This window comes from Entelurus aequoreus, linkage group LG11 (assembly GCF_033978785.1).
Source record: "Entelurus aequoreus isolate RoL-2023_Sb linkage group LG11, RoL_Eaeq_v1.1, whole genome shotgun sequence".
NCBI lineage: Eukaryota > Metazoa > Chordata > Actinopteri > Syngnathiformes > Syngnathidae > Entelurus > Entelurus aequoreus.
The window spans coordinates 22,004,242-22,027,765 of NC_084741.1; the positions used below are offsets into that span (position 1 = coordinate 22,004,242).

Consider the following 23,524-nt stretch of genomic DNA (forward strand, 5'->3'; position numbering starts at 1 on the left):
ATAACCAGCCTACCGGTATATGAAAAGTCAGTCTTTAATCATTGTGTCATCGTCTTCCTCCTGCGTACTAAAACCACCGAAATCCTCTTCGTCGTTGTCGGAGAACAACAGGCCGTAAATAAGCCGCACCCTTGTATAAGCCGCAGGGACCAGAACGAGGGGAAAAAGTAGCGGCTTATAGTCCGGAAATTACGGTACTCTTTCATTCTAGACTTCTAGAGTGTTTGATTATCACATCACTCTAAATCAGTGGTTCTCAAATGGGGGTACGCGTACCCCTGGGGGTACTTGAAGGTATGCCAAGGGGTACGTGAGATTTTTTTTAAATATTCTAAAAATAGCAACAATTCAAAAATCCTTTATAAATGTATTTATTTCATAATACTTCAACAAAATATGAATGTAAGTTCATAAACTGAACATCAAATCAAGTAGGCTATTCTATTCATTACCATAAACCCAGAGTTTCCCCCATGCCATGATGGTTTGACCCTCACTAAAATGTCTGTCAAAAAGAACTGTGAAAAGAAATGCAACAATGCAATATTCAATGTTGACAGCTAGATTTTGTGTGGACATGTTCCATAAATATTGATGTTAAATATTTATTTTTTTGTGAATAAATGTTTAGAATTAAGTTCATGAATCCAGATAGATCTCTATTAAATCCCCAAAGAGGGCACTTTAAGTTGTTGATTACTTCTATGTGTAGAAATCTTTATTTATAATTGAATCACTTGTTTATTTTTCAACAAGTTTTTAGTTATTTTTATATCTTTTTTTCCAAATAGTTCAAGAAAGACCACTACAAATGAGCAATATTTTGCACTGTAATACAATTTAATAAATCAGAAACTGATGACATAGTGCTGTATTTTACTTCTTTATCTCTTTTTTTCAACCAAAAATGCTTTGCTATGATTAGGGGGTACTTGAATTAAAAAAAAATTCACAGGGGGTACATCACTAAGAAAAGGTTGAGAACCACTGCTCTAAATGTATAGACTATAAAGTTCACAAACATAAAGAGGGATCCTAGTGGGCCAGGCCAATCTTTCCTTATCTCTAAACTAAAACTTGGGAAATGCGTAGAGTGTTCTGGGCTTTACTGAAGACATGATTTTATTTCACAATTCCTTGAGAGAAAAAAAGGCCTGGTTAGGCTTTGTGTATAGCAGTATGTGTGCGGTATATAGTGACATGACATATAATCATGTCATGTGTTCCTTCCTTGGGTTACAGCTATGTTGTGACATGTTATTATGCGGTTTGTTACTTATGTATGTTATGTTGCAGCTATTTAAAATAGTTTTGTCATTTTGTTCTGGCCCAAAATAAATTGGCCCTTTGAAACATATCTTTGTGTGTTGTATGTAGACCACATTGCTTAGCAGAGTTCAGTGATGCAAATGCATGTCAAGTTGATCAACAGATTGTATTATTCTCCACATGCAATAACAGTACTGAAATGAAGGCTAAAAGGGCATTAATGGGAGCCTTAAAAAAAAAAAAAAAAAAGGAACTAAATAGTTACTTTTCACAGTAACGCATTACTTTTTGGTGTAAGTAACTGAGTTAGTAACTTAGTTACTTTTGAAATAAAGTAACTAGTAACTGTAACTACTTACTAGTTTTCAGTAACTAACCCAACACTGACCGTCACATACAGCTAGTCAACCTAACACTGCATACACATGGTCAATACCTGACTTTTCTGGTCTGGACACCTTCTCCGCAGTTCTCCTTCAGGTCCACGTTGCTGACCTTCCAGACGCTCCAAGGCTCGGCCACCCACACGTACTGATTGCAGTCGCTCTGACAGGGCACTACCTCGTACACCTGAGGACAGAACCAGAGTGTTGTCACTTAAAAACTAAGTTCACATGTTACACGGTTAACACTGCTTCACTTATGTTACACTTGTGTCAGTCTTAATGTTAAAATGGGACTTAAAATCAAAGTTAACATTTTGCACTGCTTCACTTATATTACACTTGTGTGATACTTAATGTTAAAACGTCACTTAAAAACAAACATTTTACACTTTTAACACTACACTTTTTTAACACCCGTGTCATACTTAATGTTACAATGTGACTTAAAACAAAGTTAACATTTTACAATTTTAACACTGCTTCACTTGTTTTTACTTGTTTACACTTGTGTGATACTCAATGTTAAAAATATATTTTCAACATTTTGCACTTTTAACACTGTTTTTACTCTTGTGTAATACTTAATGTTGAAACTGGACTTAGAAACAAAGTTAACATTTTACACTGCTTCACTTATATTACACTTGTGTCAGTCTTAATGTGAAAATGTGACTTAAAAAACAAAGTTAACCTTTTACACTTTTAACACTACACTTTTTTTTACACTTGTGTGATACTTAATGTTAAAATGTGACTTAAAACAAAGTTAAAATTTTACAATTTTAGCACTGCTTTATTTTTTTACACACTAATGTATTTTTTATTTTTTTTTTACCATTTTACACTTTTAACACAATTCACTTATATTACACTTGCTGTTAAAATGTGACTTAAAACTAAGTTAACATTTTACAATTTTACCACTGCTTTATTTGTTTTACACACTAATGTCTTTTTAAAAAATATTTTTTACCATTTTACACTTTTAAAACAGCCTCTCTTCATTTTACACCTGAGTGATACTTAATGTTAAAATGGGACTTAAAAACAAAGTTAACATTTTACACTTTTAACACTGTTTTTACACTTGTGTAATAGCTAATGTTGAAACTGGACTTAAAAACAAAGTTAACATTTTACACTTTTAACACTGTTTTTACACTTGTGTAATAGCTAATGTTGAAACTGGACTTAAAAACAAAGTTAACATTTTACACTTTTAACACTGCTTCACTTCGTTCTACACTTCAGTGATACTTTGTCACACCTGGGTGAAGTTTTGTCTGGATTTCGTCTGGTGTCATGTTGTCTTGTCAATTCCTGTTTTATTTTGAAAGGTCAACTCTCCCTCTCATTTCAGGTCACTTGCCCTTCCTCCTGTTTCACTGGTCTGATGTCTCTCCTGATTGCCTGATTGTGCCCACCTGTGTCACACTCCCTAACGTGTATAAATGGCTCGTCCTCCTCTTGTCTTGTGCCAGAGTATCTCGTTACTTAGTGTGCGTACCGCCAGCGTTTCCTTGCCATAGCAGTGTCCACAGCCACGTATCTTGTACCTATTTTGGATCCACGGGAGTATTTTGATTTGTAAGTTTTCTCAGGTAAGAATAGCTTCCTAGCATCACCTCCATTGGAGCGGCTTTTGTTATACTTAGTAGTTTTTTGTTCATAGCCCCTTTTTCCCTCCGTAGACGGAGCGTTTTTGAGTTATTGATATTTTTGTTAGTTTAGAGCTCAGGTCAGTTGTGTTTTCTGTCTCGCCGGTTGAGCCCTGCAGAACGGAACTATGATGTTGGCAACAGGGAACTTCTGGCGGTTAAGGTAGCGCTGGAAGAGTGGCGACATTGGTTAGAGGGGGCACAACATCCTTTCATAGTTTGGACTGACCACAAGAACTTGGAATACATTCGAAACGCCAAGAGACTGAATTCACGTCAGGCCAGGTGGGCATTGTTTTTCAATCGTTTTAACTTCACGTTGTCTTACAGGCCGGGGTCCCGCAACGTCAAGTCAGACGCTTTGTCACGCCTCTATGACCCTGAGCCTGTTGCCAAGGTACCAGAACCCATCCTCCCACTGATCTGTGTGGTTGGAGCGGTCACTTGGCAGATAGAACGAGAGGTAAGGAACGCTAATGGTGAGACCCCTCCACCTAGTGGGTGCCCAGAGAATCGCCTGTTTGTCCCGGTCAGTCTGCGCCCACAGGTGATCCATTGGGCTCACACCTGCCATCCGGGAGTCCGGAGAACTATGTTTATGATCTCACAGCGGTTCTGGTGGCCATCCATGGAGGCGGGGGTCCGGGAGTAAATCGAGGCGTGTCCGGTCTGCGCTCGTAACAAAACATCCTCCGGGTCACGTGTTGGACTTCTACAGCCTCTGCCTATTCCCTCCAGACCGTGGTCTAACATCTCTATGGACTTCGTCACTGGCCTCCCGGTCTCAAGAGGTAACACCACGGTGCTCACCGTGGTCGATCGATTTTCAAAGATGACACATTTTATTGCCTTGCCAAAGTTGCCCACAGCCAAGGAGACTGCTCAAATATTGATGCAACACGTTTTTAGAATTCATGGATTTCCCACAGACATTGTATCAGACCGGGGGCCCCAATTCATCTCACAGTTCTGGAAGGAGTTCTGCAAGCTCATCGGGGCTACAGCCAGCCTGACGTCAGGATACCACCCGGAGGCAAACGGCCAGACCGAGCGCCTCAATCAACAACTGGAAACCGGCCTCCGATGCCTCGTGTCCCAGAACCCAACAACGTGGAGTTCCCACCTGGTCTGGGTGGAATATGCCCATAACTCCTTGCCTACCTCTGCCACTGGTTTCTCCCCCTTCAAGTGTGTCTACGGCTACCAACCGCCAGTGTTCCCAGACTCAGAGCCAGAAGTTTCTGTGCCCTCCGCCCACGCCCTGGTGCGCCGATGCCGTCGTATTTGGCTCGCGGCCTGACAAGTGCTTGCTCGCCAAGGAGATCGGGTCAAGAAAGCAGCCGACCGGAAGCGACGCCCAGCACCTGATTACCGGCCAGGACAGAGAGTATGGCTATCCGCCAAAGACCTGCACCTCAAGGTTCCCTGCAAGAAATTAGCGCCCAGATTTGTGGGTCCCTTCCCCATCACCAAGGTCATCGGTCCAGCAGCAGTACGCCTACGCCTACCCAGGTCGCTCCGCACCCACCCTACTTTCCATGTCAGCCAAGTCAAGCCTGCCAAAGAAAACCCCATGGTCCCAGCCACCAAACCCCCCCCGCCGCCGGAAGCTGCAGACGGAGGACTTCTGTTCCGGGTCAAGAAACTTTTAGCGGTACGCAAAAGAGGTCGAGGTAGACAGTTCTTGGTGGATTGGGAGGGGTACGGTCCAGAAGGGAGACAGTGGATTCCCCAACGGAACATTGATGACCCCTCCCTGATCCGGGACTTCTATAGACTCCACCCTGAGGTCTCTGGGCCGTCAGGAGTCGGCTCTAGAAGGGGGGGTTCTGTCACACCTGGGTGACGTTTTGTCTGGATTTCGTCTGGTGTCATGTTGTCTTGTCAATTCCTGTTTTATTTTGAAAGGTCAACTCTCCCTCTCATTTCAGGTCACTTGCCCTTCCTCCTGTTTCACTGGTCTGATGTCTCTCCTGATTGCCTGATTGTGCCCACCTGTGTCACACTCCCTAACGTGTATAAATGGCTCGTCCTCCTCTTGTCTTGTGCCAGAGTGTCTCGTTACTTCGTGTGCGTACCTCCAGCGTTTCCTTGCCATAGCAGTGTCCACAGCCACAGCCACGTATCTTGTACCAATTTTGGATCCACGGGAGTATTTTTGATTTGTAAGTTTTCTCAGGTAAGAATAGCTTCCTAGCATCACCTCCATTGGAGCGGCTTTTGTTATACTTAGTAGTTTTTTGTTCATAGCCCCTTTTTCCCTCCGTAGACGGAGCGTTTTTGAGTTATTGATATTTTTGTTAGTTTAGAGCTCAGGTCAGTTGTGTTTTTTTATAGCCGGTTTGTTTCTCCTGTTTTGGACTCCTTCCCTTGTCCAAATAAATATATTGTCTTAAAATCCTGCATCTGTGTTCAGAGTCCTGTTCTGGTCGTGACATACTTAATGTTATAATGTGATTAAAAACAAAGTTAACCTTTTACACTTCTAACACTGTTTTTACAATGTAATATTTAATGTTGAAATGGGACTTAGAAACAAAGTTAACATTTTACACTTTTAACATTGCTTCACTTCGTTTTACACTTGAGTGATACTTCATGTTAAAATTGGACTTAAAAACACAATTAACATTTTTACACTTTAAACACTGCTTCACTTGTTTTCACACTTGAGTGATATTTAATGTTTAAATGTGACTTAAAAACAAAGTAAACATTTTACACTTTTAAGACTGCTTTTTTTCATTTTACATTTGTGTGATACATAATGTTTATATGTGACTTAAAAACAAATTCAACATTTAAAACGGCTTCACTTCTTTTTACACTTGTGATAATGTTAAAACGACTCTTTCTAGTTACATTACTTTATGCTAAAAAATATTAAAATAAATTAAACCACCGTGCGAGATGGGATTGTGCTTGACCTAAGAGGTTCCAGTGTTTTAACAAAAATTAAAAACACAGCTCTAATTGCAGATGAAATAGTCAGGTGTGCCTAATGAAGCAGCAAATATGTGTAGTTTAATAGTGTAAGAGAAGCAGAAGCAACTCCACATTTGTTTTGTTTTTAAAAATAGATCCCCATTGGCTGCTACAAAGCAACAACTAGTCTTCCTGGGGTCCATCACACAAGACACAACAACCTAAATAAAACTCAACATATACAAAAGACACTTAAAAACAAATGTTCTGACTAGAGATGTCCGATAATATCGGACTGCCGATATTATCGGCCGATAAATGCTTTAAAATGTAATATCCAAAATTATCGGTATTGGTTGCAAAAAGTAACATTTATGACTTTTTAAAACGCCGCTGTACGGAGTGGTACACGGACGTAGGGAGAAGTACAGAGCAGTTGCGTCTCCCAGTCATACTTGCCAACCCTCCCGATTTTCCCAGGAGACTCCCGAATTTCAGTGTCCCTCCCGACAATCTCCCGGGGCAACCATTCTCCCGAATTTCTCCCGATTTCCACCCAGACAACAATATTGGGGGCGTGCCTTAAAGGCATAGCATTTGCGTGCCGGCCCAATCACATAATATCTACGGCTTTTCACACACACAAGTAAATGCAACGCATACTTGGTCAACAGCCATACCGGTCACACTGAGGGTTTCCGTATAAACAACTTTAACACTGTTACAAATATGCGCCACACTGTGAACCCACACCAAACAAGAATGACAAACACATCCGCACCGTAACACAACATAAACCCAACAGAACAAATACCCAGAACCCCTTGCAGCACTAACTCTTCCGGGACGCTACATTATACACCCCCCGCCCACCTCAACCACTTCATGCTCTCTCAGGGAGAGCATGTCCCAAATTCCAAGCTGCTGTTTTGAGGCATGTTTTAAAAAATAATGCACTTTGTTGACTTCAATAATAAATATGGCAGTGCCATGTTGGCATTTTTTCCCATAACTTGAGTTGATTTATTTTGGAAAACCTTGTTACATTGTTTAATGCATCCACAACAAAATTATAGGTATAATAATGTGTTAATTCCACGACTGTATATATCGATATCGGTTGATATCGGAATCGGTAATTAAGAGTTGGACAATATCGTAAATCAGCAAAAAAGCCATTATCGGGCATCTCTAGTTCTGACAGCAAAATTGAATTGGCTGACGTTAAGTAGCCAGCAATTAATCGAGCGCCTTGTTGACGTAGGTAGCCAGGAAACTTTGCACAGCCGACATCGGTGACACGGAACATCTGCGACAAAAGAAGCGTAGCTCTTACCTGAGCCTGCAGCAGCCGCAGGCGAGTGGGCGGGTCAGGGGGGCGGGCGTCATCCAGCCAACGACAAAGGAAGGCGGGATTAAAAGAGGACAGAAGGATTTATAAGCACGTGGCAAACATGTTCATACAGTGCAAGCAGCATGATTAATGCAACTACATGCCATCAGAAATGTCTCTAGTGGAACACCTGCGTGGACTCCACACACACACACACACACACACACACACACACACACACGCGCGCACACACACACACACACACACACACACACACACACACACACACACACACACACACACACACACACACACACACACACACACACACACACACACACACACACACACACACACACACACACACACACATTTCAATTGAAAAAATCCTGGAGAACTAGACCAACGGACAAAAAAAAAAAAAAATATATATATATATATATATATATATATATATATAGAAATTTATATATATATATATATATATATATATATATCTAGTGGAACACCTGCATGGACTCCACACACACACAAACACACATTTCAATTGAAAAAATCCTGGAGAACTCAAGCAACGGACTAGCGCAACCCAGGGCATGAATATGTTAGAGGATGGACATTTTTAGCACAGAAAACGACTGCGAGCACGTTACTGTTGCTGCTCAGTTGGATAGTGGAGGAGTGCTGCAATAATGAGAGAGAATTGATAGTTCATTAGTAATGAACACCCCTCTCTCTCTCTCTCTCTCTCTGCAGCATTGGACATGCACCATTTGTATCACATTTGTAATAAAGATGCACTTCCCAATAAGCGAAAGCTAATATCATCCCAGACAAATGACACATTATAAGAAAGACATTATTCAAGTATAACTCCAAATAACAACAAACAAACATACAATATGTCTAATATTGCCTATATTAATGTATCTTGGTGAGTTTTCCTAGAAACATATGATTTTGTAAGGTTTGCAAAGACACACATTTGTTTTTTATTCAATATGACTGTAATGTTCTTAGAATCCTGAGATAATGTGAAAAAAGCAATACAAAATTATGCAAGCATAACTCCTAAAACAAACATACAATTTGTCTAATATTGCCTATATTAATGTATCTTTGTGAGTTTTCCTAGAAACATGTACTTTTGTAAGGTTTGCAAAGACAAACATTTGTTTTTTACTCAATATGACAGTAAGGTTCTTAGAATCCTGAGATAATGCGAAAAAAGCAATAAAAAATTATTCAAGCATAATTTCTAAAACAAACATACAATTTGTCAAATATTGCCTATATTTATGTGTCTTTGTGAGTTTTCCTAGAAACATGTAATTTTGTAAGGTTAGCAGAGACAAAAATGTGTTTTTATTCAATATGACAGTAATGTTTTTACAATCCTGAGATAATGCAAAAAAAGCAATAAAAAAATTATTCAACCATAACTCCTAAAACAAACATACAATATGTCTAATATTGCCTATATTAATGTATCTTTGTGAGTTTTAAAGGTAACATATACTTTTGTAAGATTTGCAAAAACAACAAATAATTTTTTACTCAATATGACAGTAAGGTTCTTAGAATCCCAAGATAATGCGAAAAAAGTAATACATAAATTATGCAAGCATAACCCCTAAACCAAACATACAATATGTCTAATAATACCTATATTATTGAATCTTTGTGAGTTTTACTAGAAACATATGCTTTTGTAAGGTTTTCAAAAAGAACATTTCGTTTTTTCCTCAATATGACAGTAAGGTTCTTAGAATCCTGAGATAATGAGAAAAAAGAATTGAAAAATTATGCGAGCATAACTCCTAAACCAAACATGCAATATGTCTAATAATACCTATATTATTGTATCTTTGTGAGGTTTACTAGAAACATATTCTTTTGTAAGGTTTGCAAAAAGAACATTTCGTTTTTTCCTCAATATGACAGTAAGGTTCTTAGAATCCCGAGATAATGCGAAAAAGGCATTCATGTACATAAACTATGCAAGCATAACTCCTAAACCAAACATACAATGTGTCTAATAATACCTATATTATTGTATATTTGTGAGTTTTACTAGAAACATATGCTTTTGTAAGGTTTGCAAAAAGAAAATTTAGTTTTTTACTCAATATGACAGTACGGTTCTTAGAATCCTGAGATAATGCAACAAAGCAAAACAAAATTATGCAAGCATAACTCCTAAAACAAACATACAATTTGTCTAAAATTGCCTATATTAATGTGTCTTTGTGAGTTTTCCTAGAAACATGTGATTTTGTAAGGTTTGCAAAGACAAAAATTATTTTTTTATTTAATATGACAGTAATGTTCTTAGAATCTTGAGATAATGCGAAAAAAGCAATAAAAACTAATTATTCAACCATAACTCCTAAAACAAACATACAATATGTCTAATATTGCCTATATTAATGTATCTTTGTGAGTTTTAAAAGTATCATATACTTTTGTAAGATGTGCAAAAAGGAAAAATAGTTTTTTACTCAATATGACAGTACGGTTCTTAGAATCCCGAGATAATGCGAAAAAGGCATTACTGTACATAAACTTTGCACGCATAACTCCCAAACCAAACATACAATGTGTCAAATAATACTTATGTTATTGTATCTTTGTGAGTTTTACTAGAAACATAAGCTTTTGTAAGGTTTGCAAAAAGAAAATTTCGTTTTTTACTTAGAATCCTGAGATAATGCGAAAAAAGTAATACAAAATTATGCAAGCATAACTCCTAAAACAAACATACAATTTGTCTAATATTGCCTATATTAATGTATCTTTGTGAGTTTTACTAGAAACATGTGATTTTGTTAGGTTTGCAAAGACCAAAAATGATTTTTTATTCAATATGACAGTAATGTTCTTAGAATCCTGAGATAATGCGAAAAAAGCAATAAAAACAATTATTCAACCATAACTCCTAAAACAAACATACAATATGTCTAATATTGACTATATCAACGTATCTTTGTGAATTTTACTAGAAACATATGCTTTTGTAAGGTTTGCAAAGACAAAAATGTGTTTTTTATTCAATATGACAGTAATGTTCTTAGAATCCTGAGATATTGCGAAAAAAGCAATAAAAAAAATTATTCAACCATAACTCCTAAAACAAACATACAATATGTCTAATATTGCCTATATTAATGTATCTTTGTGAGTTTTACTAGAAACATGTGATTTTGTTAGGTTTGCAAAGACCAAAAATGATTTTTTATTCAATATGACAGTAATGTTCTTAGAATCCTGAGATAATGCGAAAAAAGCAATAAAAACAATTATTCAACCATAACTCCTAAAACAAACATACAATATGTCTAATATTGACTATATCAACGTATCTTTGTGAATTTTACTAGAAACATATGCTTTTGTAAGGTTTGCAAAGACAAAAATGTGTTTTTTATTCAATATGACAGTAATGTTCTTAGAATCCTGAGATATTGCGAAAAAAGCAATAAAAAAAATTATTCAACCATAACTCCTAAAACAAACATACAATATGTCTAATATTGCCTATATTAATGTATCTTTGTGAGTTTTGCAAATAACATATACTTTTGTAAGGTTTGCAAAAAGAATAAATCGTTTTTACTCAATATGACAGTAAGGTTCTTAGAATCCTGAGATAATGCGAAAAAAGCAATACAAAATTATGCAAGCATAACTCCTAAAACAAACATACAATTTGTCTAATATTGTCTACATTAATGTATCTTTGTGAGTTTTCCTAGCAACATGTGATTTTGTAAGGTTTGCAAAGATAAAAATGTGTTTTTTATTCAATATGACAGTAATGTTCTTAGAATCCTGAGATATTGCGAAAAAAGCAATAAAAAAAATTATTCAACCATAACTCCTAAAACAAACATACAATATGTCTAATATTGCCTATATTAATGTATCTTTGTGAGTTTTGAAAGTATCATATACTTTTGTAAGATTTGCAAAAAGAAAAATCGTTTTTTTACTCAATATGACAGTAAGGTTCTTAGAATCCTGAGATAATGCGAAAAGGCATTACTGTACATAAACTATGCAAGCATAACTCCCAAACCAAACATACAATGTGTCTAATAATACCTATATTATTGTATCCTTGTGAGTTTTACTAGAAACATATGCTTTTGTAAGGTTTGCAAAAAGAAAATTTTGTTTTTTACTCAATATGACAGTAAGGTTCTTAGAATCCTGAGATAATGCAAAAAAAGCTAGACAAAATTATGCAAGCATAACTCCTAAAACAAACATACATTATGTCTAATAATACCTATATTATTGTATCTTTGTGAGGTTTACTAGAAACATATGCTTTTGTAAGGTTTTCAAAAAGAATGTGTCGTTTTTTACTCAATATGACAGTAAGGTTCTTAGAATCCTGAGATAATGCGAAAAAAGCAATTAAAAAAATTATTCAAGCATAATTCCTAAAACAAACATACAATTTGTCTAATATTGCCAATATTAATGTATCTTTGTGAGTTTTCCTAGAAACATGTGATTTTGTAAGGTTTGCAAAGACAAACATTTGTTTTTTATTCAATATGACAGTAATGTTCTTAGAATCCTGAGATAATGCGAAAAAAGCAATAAAAACAAATTATTCAACCATAACTCCTAAAAAAACATACAATATGTCTAATATTGCCTATATTAATGTATCTTTGTGAGTTTTAAAAGTATCAGATACTTTTGTAAGATTTGCAAAAAGAAAAATAGTTTTTTACTCAATATGACAGTAAGGTTCTTAGAATCCCGAGATAATGCGAAAAAGGCATTACTGTACATAAACTATGCAAGCATAACTCCCAAACCAAACATTCAATGTGTCTAACAATACCTATATTATTGTATCTTTGTGAGTTTTACTGGAAACATATGCTTTTGTAAGGTTTGCAAAAAGAAAATTTCGTTTTTTACTCAATATGACAGTAAGGTTCCTAGAATCCCGAGATAATGCGAAAAAAGCAATAAATAAATGATGCAAGCATAACTCCTAAACCAAACATACAATGAATGTGTCTAATAATACCTATATTATTGTATCTTTGTGAGTTTTACTAGAAACATGTGATTTTGTAAGGTTTGCAAGAAGACAATTTTGTTTTTTACTTAATATGACAGTAAGGTTCTTAGAATCCTGAGATAATGCGAAAAAAGCAATACAAAATTATGCAAGCATAACTCCTAAAACAAACATACAATTTGTCTAATATTGCTTATATTAATGTATCTTTGTGAGTTTTCCTAGAAACATGTGATTTTGTAAGGTTTGCCAAGACAAAAATTATTTTTTATTCAATATGACAGTAATGTTCCTAGAATCCTGAGATAATGCGAGAAAAGCAATACAACACATTATTCAACCATAACTCCTAAAACAAACATACAATATGTCTAATATTGCCTATATTAATGTATCTTTGTGAGTTTTAAAAGTAACATATACTTTTGTAAGATTTGCAAAAAGAAAAATAGTTTTTTATTTAATATGACAGTAAGGTTCTTAGAATCCTGAGATAATGCGAAAAGGCATTACTGTACATAAACTATGCACGCATAACTCCCAAACCAAACATACAATGTGTCTAATAATACTTATGTTATTGTATATTTGTAAGTTTTACTAGAAACATATGCTTTTGTAAGGTTTGCAAAAAGAAAATTTAGTTTTTTACTCAATATGACAGTAAGGTTCTTAGACTCCTGAGATAATGCAAAAAAGCAAAACAAAATTATGCAAGCATAACTCCTAAAACAAACATACAATTTGTCTAATATTGCCTATATTAATGTATCTTTGTGAGGTTTACTAGCAACATGTGATTTTGTAAGGTTTGCAAAGACAAACATTAGTTTTTTATTCAATATGACAGTAATGTTCTTAGAATCCTGAGATAATGCGAAAAAAACAATAAAAAAAAAAAAATTCAACCATAACTCCTAAAACAAACATACAATATGTCTAATATTGCCTATATTAATGTATTTTTGTGGGTTTTAAAGTAACATATACTTTTGTAAGATTTGCAAAAAGAACATATCGTTTTTTACTCAAGGTTCTTAGAATCCTGAGATAATGCGAAAAAAGCAATACATAAATTATGCAAGCATAACTCCTAAACCAAACATGCAATATGTCTAATAATACCTATATTATTGTATCTTTGTGAGTTTTACTGACAGTAATGTTCTTAGATGTAAAGGCAAAAACAATGGGAGCTCCATTATTTCGCCCATAAAATCCAATAAGTACCTGTTCAAAAAGCGCCAACAATAGTCCATTTACATTTCGTGACTTGAATATTAACCAAGTATTAGTGATATTGTTATTGGAAGCGCTAACACAGACAACCTATCTAAAGTGGCGACGTGATCAGTACCGTGTGTCCCTCTGTTTACATTTTCAAGTAGTCTGTTCTTTCCTCGCTTCCTTGCTCCCTGTAAGTTTATTCTAAATCATTGATCATGCATCTCACCTGGACAGAAGAAGTCTGGGTAGGTATTCCGACAAGTTGGTACACTTTGACAGCCATTTAGGACCCGAAAATGGCCAGAACGACACAAAAAGGCGCTTGGTCCCCCCGACTCCCACCCCGTTTCTTCGTAAGGATTGTGAGTCATTCTTTATTGAAGTGGAAATATATATATCCAATCAGTCTGCATCCTAATGACAGCAGACCTTGTACTAGGGTTGTACGGTATACCGGTAATAGTATAGTACCGCAATACTAATGAATCATATTCAGTACTATACCGCCTCTAAAAAGTACCGGTTTCCCCGCCCCCCTTTTTAACGGGCATGACGGCGCATCGTCGTTACGTCTTGACATTTCTGGTTTTACGAGCAGGGAAGCGTGTTCGGCAGCGCACAATCACGGAGTACTTGCAAGCAGACACAGTGTGTAGACAGAAAAGGGAGAATGGACGTATTGTGGGTTAAAAACTAACGATAAAGGTAAAGTTATAACACTGAAACACCCTCAGAAGAGGTGCTTTAAGACATTGCTAGCTAGCTAGCGGCTAACATCCAGCCGCAGTCTGCAGTGTTTTAGCGACTTCTAAATCACTAAACCTCGCCTCCATGGCGACAAATAAAGTACGTTTCTTACAAGTATCATCCCTGCAGGACGAGGAATAGCTAAACATGCTTCACTACACACCGTAGCCCACCGGCGTCACAATGTAAACAAACGCCATTTGTGGATCTACACCTGACATCCACTGTAATGATACCAAGTACAAGAGCGTATCTAGTCGATACTACTATGATCAAATCAATATTTTTTAGCATCAAAAAATCTTTTTTCGTTTTTTTTAAATGTATATTATGCTTTTAAACTCAGGAAATACTGTACGTCCCTAGACACACATGGACTTAAATTATGACCATTGTATGATCCTGTAACTACTTGGTATCGGATCGATACCTAAATTTGTGGTATCATCCAAAACTAATGTAAAGTTTCAAACAACAGAAGAATAAGTGATTATTACATTTGAACAAAAGTGTAGATAGAACATGTTGAAACAGAAAATAACCAGATATAACAGTAAATGAACAAGTGGATTAATAATATTTTTTTTTACAGTTTTTCCTCATAATTTTGCCAAAATAATAGAATGGAAAATGACACAATATGTCAGCAGCTAAATTAGGAGACTTTGTTTGCTTCCTTACCAATAAAAGAAAAGTTGTCTCGTATGTTCACTATTTTATTTAAGGACACAATTGCAATAAGAATGTACTGAAATATTTTTTGTTCAAATAAAGACAATAACGCCCCTTTTTTGTGGTCCCCTTTATTTAGAAAAGTATCGAAAAGTATCGAAATCCATTTTGGTACCGATACAACCCTACCTTGTACAGTAAGTGATGTTCTATTATGTTTGTTGGCTCTCATGAAGTCTGCAGTGAGTAATAATCAGTAATGAAGAAAAAAAAAAGCACACGCTGTGATGCGTTTTTGAAATTGCTGTGCCGCGTATGCTTAAAATGATCAAAATACGTAAATATAAAATATTATTATAAATGTGCACCCCAACCCCTCCTCAATGGAGGGGTTGTGGTGTGATTTGAAGGGCTTTGAAGGCGGAACTGTGCGGCTACCGTAGGCTCCATTGTAAGCAGACTTTTCATCGCATTTATTTAATATTTAAAATGCAAACAAAAATAAACATAACATCCATCGTCATGTCTTTCATAACGATTGTGAATGATAGGCAAAAAAAAGTGCAGATCCCGTTTAAAAATTGATTTGACTGATCGTCGACTATAGACAAAACCTAACAATCAGATTCCATTTAGTCACTGGCAGCCCTCTGGTGCGCAATTTTTATGCAACAACTTTAAATACCTTTTCACCTCGCGTAATAATTGTTGACAACATTGACAAAGTAGGATGTCTTTAGGCCACACCCTCACTCATTACACAAATACACATTGGCAGATATATTTCCATTCAGTAAGCCAGGGGTCGGGAACCTTTTTGGCTGAGAGAGCCATGAAAGCCAAATATTTTAAAATGTATTTCCATGAGAGCCATATTATATTTTTTAACCCTGAATACAACTAAATGCGTGCATTTTTAAGTAAGACCAACATTTTAAAGTATAATAAGTCTCTCATTCTTTTTAATAACATTGTTATTCTGAAGCTAACCAATAATAAATAACATACTTCTTACCGTTAAAGGCCTACTGAAACCCACTACTACCGACCACGCAGTCTGATAGTTTATATATCAATGATGAAATCTTAACATTGCAACACATGCCAATACAGCCGGGTTAACTTATAAAGTGCAATTTTAAATTTCCCGGGAAACTTCCGGTTGAAAACGTCTATGTATGATGATGTTTGCGCGTGACGTCAATGGATGAAGCGGAAGTATTGGGACACATTGCATCCCAATACAAACAGCTCTGTTTTCATCGCAACATTCCACAGTATTCTGGACATCTGTGTTGGTGAATCTTTTGCAATTTGTTTAATGAACAATGGAGACTGCAAAGAAGAAAGCTGTAGGTGGGATCGGTGTATTAGTGGCTGGCTGCAGCAACACAACCAGGAGGACTTTGAGTTGGATAGCAGACGCGCTATCCGACGCTAGCCGCCGACCGCATCGATGATCGGGTGAAGTCCTTCGTCGCGCAGTCGATCGCTGGAACGCATGTGAGCACGGGTGTTGTTGAGCAGATGAGGGCTGGCGTAGGTGGATAGCTAATGTTTTTAGCATAGCTCTGTCGAGGTCCCGTAGCTAAGTTAGCTTCAATGGCGTTGTTAGCAACAGCATTGCTAGGCTTCGCCAGGTTGGACAGCATTAATAGTGTGGTTACAGGTCCAGAGTTTGGTAGTATTGTTGATTTTCTGTCTATCCTTCCAGTCAGGGGCTTATTTCTTTTGTTTCTATCTGCATTTAAGCACGATGCTATCACGTTAGCTCCGTAGCTAAAGTGCTTCGCCGATGTATTGTCGTGGAGATAAAAGTCACTGTGAATGTCCATTTCGCGTTCTCGGCTCTCATTTTCAAGAGGATATAGTATCCGAGGTGGTTTAAAATACAAATCCGTGATCCACAATAGAAAAAGGAGAAAGTGTGGAATCCAATGAGCCCTTGTACCTAATTAATGGTCAGAGCGAAAAAAGATATGTCCTGCACTGCACTCTAGTCCTTCACTCTCACGTTCCTCATCCACAAATCTTTCAACCTCGCTCAAATTAATGGGGTAATCGTCGCTTTCTCGGTCCGAATCGCTCTCGCTGCTGCTAACAATGGGGAAATGTGAGGAGCCTTTCGACCTGTGATGTCACGCTACTTCCGGTACAGGCAAGGCTTTTTTTTATCAGCGACCAAAAGTTGCAAACTTTATCGTCGATGTTCTCTACTAAGTCCTTTCAGCAAAAATATGGCAATATCGCGAAATGATCAAGTATGACACATAGAATGGATCTGCTATCCCCGTTTAAATAAGAACATTTCATTTCAGTAGGCCTTTGATGCAACTTCTTGAACAGAAGCGGTAGAACACGGATGGATGGATTAAAATGCATTAGAATGTTTTATATTTTGAACGTTATTTTTAACACTGTAATTAGTCGCAGAATTATTCATTACTTATCGTGTTAAGCAATTTCAGTTAAAATATATCTGAGAGCCAGATGCAGCCATCAAAAGAGCCATAGGTTCCTTACCCCTGCAGTAAGCGCTCAATTTTACACAGCTTGAAATTGTAAAATAAGCAGATAAACCATCACATGAACACTTCACTCCAAGATGGGAGTAATGGCATTATTGATTATTGTGTAATAAAGCGTAAAACAGGAATGGTACAGATCCAACAGGTTAATTTTACTTCTTCTAATGAAATGTTCGGGTTCTTATATTCAAACAGGTTTGTTAGGTATAACATTCATCTAACTTGGAAGATGAGTTAAGAAAAGCAGTCAGTAGAGGAATTTCATCTCATTTGACTTTGCAGGTGTACTTAATGAAATGGCTGGCTTCCGTACCTGGTTGACGTGGTCTAGCTTGGGACAAGGCCGCCCCCCGTTGTAAGGTTTCTCTCGGAGCCACTTGGAGCGCACTTTGACGCCGCTGCCGCAGGACTTGCTGCAGCGGGACCAGTTGGACCACTCGCTGAGTTTACAGTCGGAGGGACAGGCGATGATGCACGCCTCCTCGATGTAACCTGCCGGGGAAATAGAAACGTGACATGTTGCTTCCGCCTCGCTCCTACAGTGTTGGCGAGTCGTTTAAATGAAGAATAATTAGACAGAGTAAAGAGTTTCGTTCAGAAAGAAGCACCAACAAATGTTTGACTTAGGGACCGCATTAAGCTAAACAAAATGTGGCCGGGGGTCAAATACATGTACATATTGTATTAATATGATGGATATATAAATAGGCCAGCATGGTGGACCAGGGGTTAGTGCATGTGCCTCACAATACGAAGGTCCTGGGTTTAATCCCCAGTCGTCTTGGACTCCATGCTACTGGACCCTGACCCGATTCGGTCAAGGATCGTGTGGTGACTGTCTGTGCACCAGTCTCTCCACGTTAAACTAAGTCACACACAGTAACAAACATTTTACATGCTAACCCATATAATCCGGAAAAAAATGTTTTTGCTGATATCGCAATGATATCTGATATCAATATTGGATCGGGACACTCCTAATAAGACTAAAGTGACATTCATGACATCACAAGATCACATTTTTTTGAAAAATATTAACATTTTAAAATGCACCACCTGCATCTTTTGATTTTTCAGTATGCTGTCCTCCGTGGAAAAAGTTTGACACTTCTGATTTCTGCCATTACAAAGTGACACCGCCAACTAGTGGCCCGGCATGTATATTGCAGTCGTTTTTGCAGGGATGGCAACTTTGAATGACATTTTTATGAAAAGTGGGAACAAGAAATATCTAAATTTTTACTGGATATTCATCATGTTAAATTATCCTAAATCTGGACCAAAACTGAATGTGTTATTTTTTTAGGACAGCTGTCTACAAACTACGATTACCGTATTTTCCAGAAATTTTAGAAGAAAATAGTTTTTTTCATATATTAGCCGCGGATATATACACTGTGAAATTATTTATCTATACAGAAAGATTTTGTAAATGTTTATTTACATACCTTAATTATTTCCAAATGGTGCCTGTAACACGGCAGTAAAATGTCTGATCAAACAAAACAGAAGTCATCGTCATGGACCCACTAGCTGCAGAAGCTAGCTGTCCAATCAGCTAAACAGACTCAATAAATTCACGGAGACGATTTGGTGAATTTGCGAAACTGAAACAATACAAAAAATAATTTATATGTAAGTTAGTAATACTAGCACAGACACTCGTAAATGTATTAGCATATTAGCTAATGCTGCTAGTTTCATTACATTACGATAGCACATACAAATATACACGAAAACACACACCTGGGACGGTGTATTTTGAATCTATACGAGTAGGAATGTTATGGACAGCAAGAAGACAGAACGGCACATGTACTTACGGTTCAAAGCTTAGTCTAAAAAAAAACGGCCCTGCCAGCGAACTCTTATAAAAGAGGGCGCCATAGTACAGACAACACCCCTTTTCAGTGTCTTTGCTTGTTTTAGTGAAACATTAAAAAAAAAGAAAACTCCAGAAATTAGCCACACCGTTTTATAAGCCGCAAGATTTAAAGCGTAGGAAAAAAGTAGCGGCTTACAGTCCGGAATTTACGGTATGTAATTTATGTGTATTCGTAACTAACAAATAGAAACAGTGGTACTTAAAACAAAACTTTGCTACTTTAGTGCATGGCAGTCCTACTCCGTGATTTTGCGATCTTTAAAGCTGCACGTCTTCCTGTTAGGAAGGTGGACGGCTGAACTCACCAATGCTTCGCCATCCAGTCAAAACACAAGTCTAGCAATTTTCAGCCCAGTGGGCCAAGAACAGGGTCACATTCAGTCAATGGTCCACTGTTGAGTTTCGTTATTAAAAACAATAATAATCAAAATTCTACCGCAGCCGTGGTTTGACCGCACACCTTCGTTATTCCAATGTATCTTGTCGGTGTGATGGCTCGCGACACATTCCATGTGGTTTCACGTTGCTTGTTACATTTACCAGCCAGCACACACACACACACACACACACACACACACACACACACACACACACACACACACACACACACACACACACACATACACACACACACACACACACACATACATTTAATGCCCCGATGTTTTCCTGCTCACATTGTGCTCAACCTTCGATTAGGTGAATCAATGAGCTGATGAGGCAAGAAAGTGGATTGTCTCACTTGCAAGCACTTTCTCTGTGGAACGTGACACTTCTGTTTTTTAGTACGATCTTCTCGTCGTTGAGTCAAACTTTTGAGTCTATAGCTAAAAACACGTTTTACTTTCGAGAATACCATTGAGCCTACATTCACACTTGGTCAAATCTAGAGGTGTAACGGTACACAAAAATTTCGGTTCGGTACGTACCTCGGCTCAGAGGTCACGGTTCGGTTCATTTTCGTTACAGTAAGAAAACAACAAAATATACATTTTTGGTTATTTATTTACCAAATTTGTAAACAATGGCTTTATGCTTCTAACATTGGGGACACTATAATTATTCTGCCCACCTTAATCAACATTAAACTGCCTCAAGTTGTTGCTCAGATTAAATAAAATGACAAAACTTTTCTTCTACATATACAAAGTGCAAGATTAAACAGTTTCAAGTCAACTCATCATGCTTAATTTATTACAGCATTTGGGAAGCCTGTAGTTGATTTGTATTATGTAAATTTTATATTTTTATCAACATGTGATAGCAGGGACCCTACCATTCAAAACTAGGCTGCTCCATTACTAATGATTAATGCAGTGTTTTTCAACCTTTTTTGAGCCGAGGCACATTTTTTTCATTGAAAAAATCCAAAGGCACACCACCAGCAGAAATCATTAAAATATGAAACTCGATATTGACAATAAAAAGTCGTGGGATATGACTTTAAACCATGCATCACTATAGCTCTTATCTCAAAGTAGGTGTACTGTCACCACCTGTCACATCACACCCTGACTTATTTGGACTTTTTTTTGCTGTTTTTCTGTGTGTAGTGTTTTAGTTCTTGTCTTGCGCTCCTATTTTGGTGGCTTTTCCTGTTTTGTTGGTATTTTCCTGTAGCAGTTTCATGTCTTCCTTTAAGCGATATTCCCCGCGCCTGCTTTGTTTTAGCAATCAAGAATATTTCAGTTGTTTTTATCCTTCTTTGTGGGGACATTGTTGATTGTCATGTCATGTTCGGATGTACTTTGTGAACGCCGTCTGCTCCACACGCTGTAAGTCTTTGCTGTCGTCCAGCATTCTGTTTTTCTTCACTTTGTCGCCAGTTCAGTTGTAGTTTCGTTCTGCATAGCCTTCCCTAAGCTTCAATGCCTTTTTTTTAGGGGCACTCACCTTTTGTTTATTTTTCAGTTTAAGCATTAGACACCTTTTTACCTGCACACTGCCTCCTGCTGTCGTCTGACAAATTGTGATCACGATTAGCTACCTGCTGCCACCTACTGATATGAAAGAGTATTACACGGTTACTCTGCCGACACTCAACAACAACACATCATTTGCAGACTAATTACTGGTTTGCAAAAAATGTTATACCCCAAATAAGTGAAATTAGATCATCTCCTATGGCACACCAGACTGTATCTCAAGGCACACTAGTGTGCCGCGGCACAGTGGTTGAAAAACACTGGATTAATGTAACTATAGCTGAAAAAATAGTACAATAGCAATAGGAGAGACTACACACACACACATACACACACACACACACACACACACACACACACACACACACACACACACACACACACACACACACACACACACACACACACACGCACAACGCAAAATGAGCTAACGTTACGCTAAAAGCTAATTAGCCTTCACCTCAAGCCAGGACTGCGAGCGAGCTGAGCTACAGTTTAAGTTTCTAGAAGGTCAACGGGCTCATAGTGATGTTACTAGTAGTTGACTGGGAGGTGTTTATTATGGTTTGGGGAGAGTACGCTGCCTTATGCTCACCTGCTAAACACCTATCTGCTCGACGCTGAAGCGCTGACTACATGCGCTCTGAATACGCACTGCTGATTGGCTGTTACCGCTTTTTGTGTAACCAATCAGATGGTTGTGTGGGTGGGACAAAGCTGGGTGCTGAGACAGAGGCAGAAGAAGCAAAGCAGCTTGTTAAGACTTTATCTTAGAAACTCGTTCGGTACACCTCCAAACCGAACCGAAACACCCGTACCGAAACAGCTCAATACAAATACACGTACCGTTACACCCCTTGTCAAATCCCATCTTTTTATGTGGCTGTTCACATTACAAAAGAAAAAAAAGCGATTTCCAATGTGAATGCAATCTGACCCGCATGCGGACATGGCGTTATGACGTCACACGCACTGTGGTGTTAACGGAAAAAAAAAACATGGCTTCAACTCCGCGGTAGGTATCAGTACTGGCATATTTGTGGCAATTTCGAGGATTTTGTGCAATCAAAGTCAACAATTTTTTAACCGTATTATTGTGCGTTAGAGATTAGGTAAAGAAAAGTATTTTGGCTCTGGCAGTTTTAATGGATATTTTGTAGGGATGTCCGATAATGGCTTTTTGCCGACATCCGATATTCCGATATTGTCTAACTCTTAATTACCGATACCGATATATACAGTCGTAGAATTGACACATTATTATGCCTAATTTGGACAACCAGGTATGGTGAAGATAAGGTCCTCTTTTAAAAAATGTATCAAATAAAATAAGATAAATACATTAAAAACATTTTCTTGAATAAAAAATAAAGTAAAATAATATAAAAACAGTTACATAGAAACTAGTAATTAATGAAAATGAGTAAAATTAACTGTTAAAGGTTAGTACTATTAGTGGACCAGCAGCACGCACAATCATGTGTGCTTACGGACTGTATCCCTTGCAGACTGTATTGATATATATTGATATATAATGTAGGAACCAGAATATTAATAAAAGAAAGAAACAACCCTTTTGTGTGAATGAGTGTGAATGAGTGTAAATGGGAGAGGGAGTTTTTTTGGGTTAGTGTACTAATTGTAAGTGTATCTTGTGTTTTTTATGTTGATTTAATAAAAAAAAATAAAAAAAAACAAAAAAAACCCCGATACCGATAAAAAAAAAAATATACCGATAATTTACGATATTACATTTTAAAGCATTTATCGGCCGATAATATTGGCCTGCCGATACTATCGGACATCTCTAATATTTTGCTTCAATGTCGGCGACAGGTGTGGTGGAACTTTCACGTGAGTTCCTAAAACATTTTATTTTCACCGGTTTACTGCTCTGTTGTCAACTATTTATTTTATAACCG

The 23,524-nt window shown here is 37.3% G+C and overlaps 1 protein-coding gene across 1 annotated transcript in view; it reads right to left on the reverse strand.

Moving 5' to 3' along the window:
• The window catches only part of thsd7ab (thrombospondin, type I, domain containing 7Ab), a 621,850-nt gene that overhangs the window by 115,707 nt on the left and 482,619 nt on the right, over positions 1 to 23,524 (reverse strand). Inside the window, exons 17-18 of the mRNA XM_062062699.1 lie at positions 18,105 to 18,284; positions 1,706 to 1,844 (exon numbers count right to left, since the gene is read on the reverse strand). Coding sequence (XP_061918683.1) covers positions 1,706 to 1,844; positions 18,105 to 18,284 — 319 coding nt within the window. The remainder of the gene's footprint in view (positions 1 to 1,705; positions 1,845 to 18,104; positions 18,285 to 23,524) is intronic.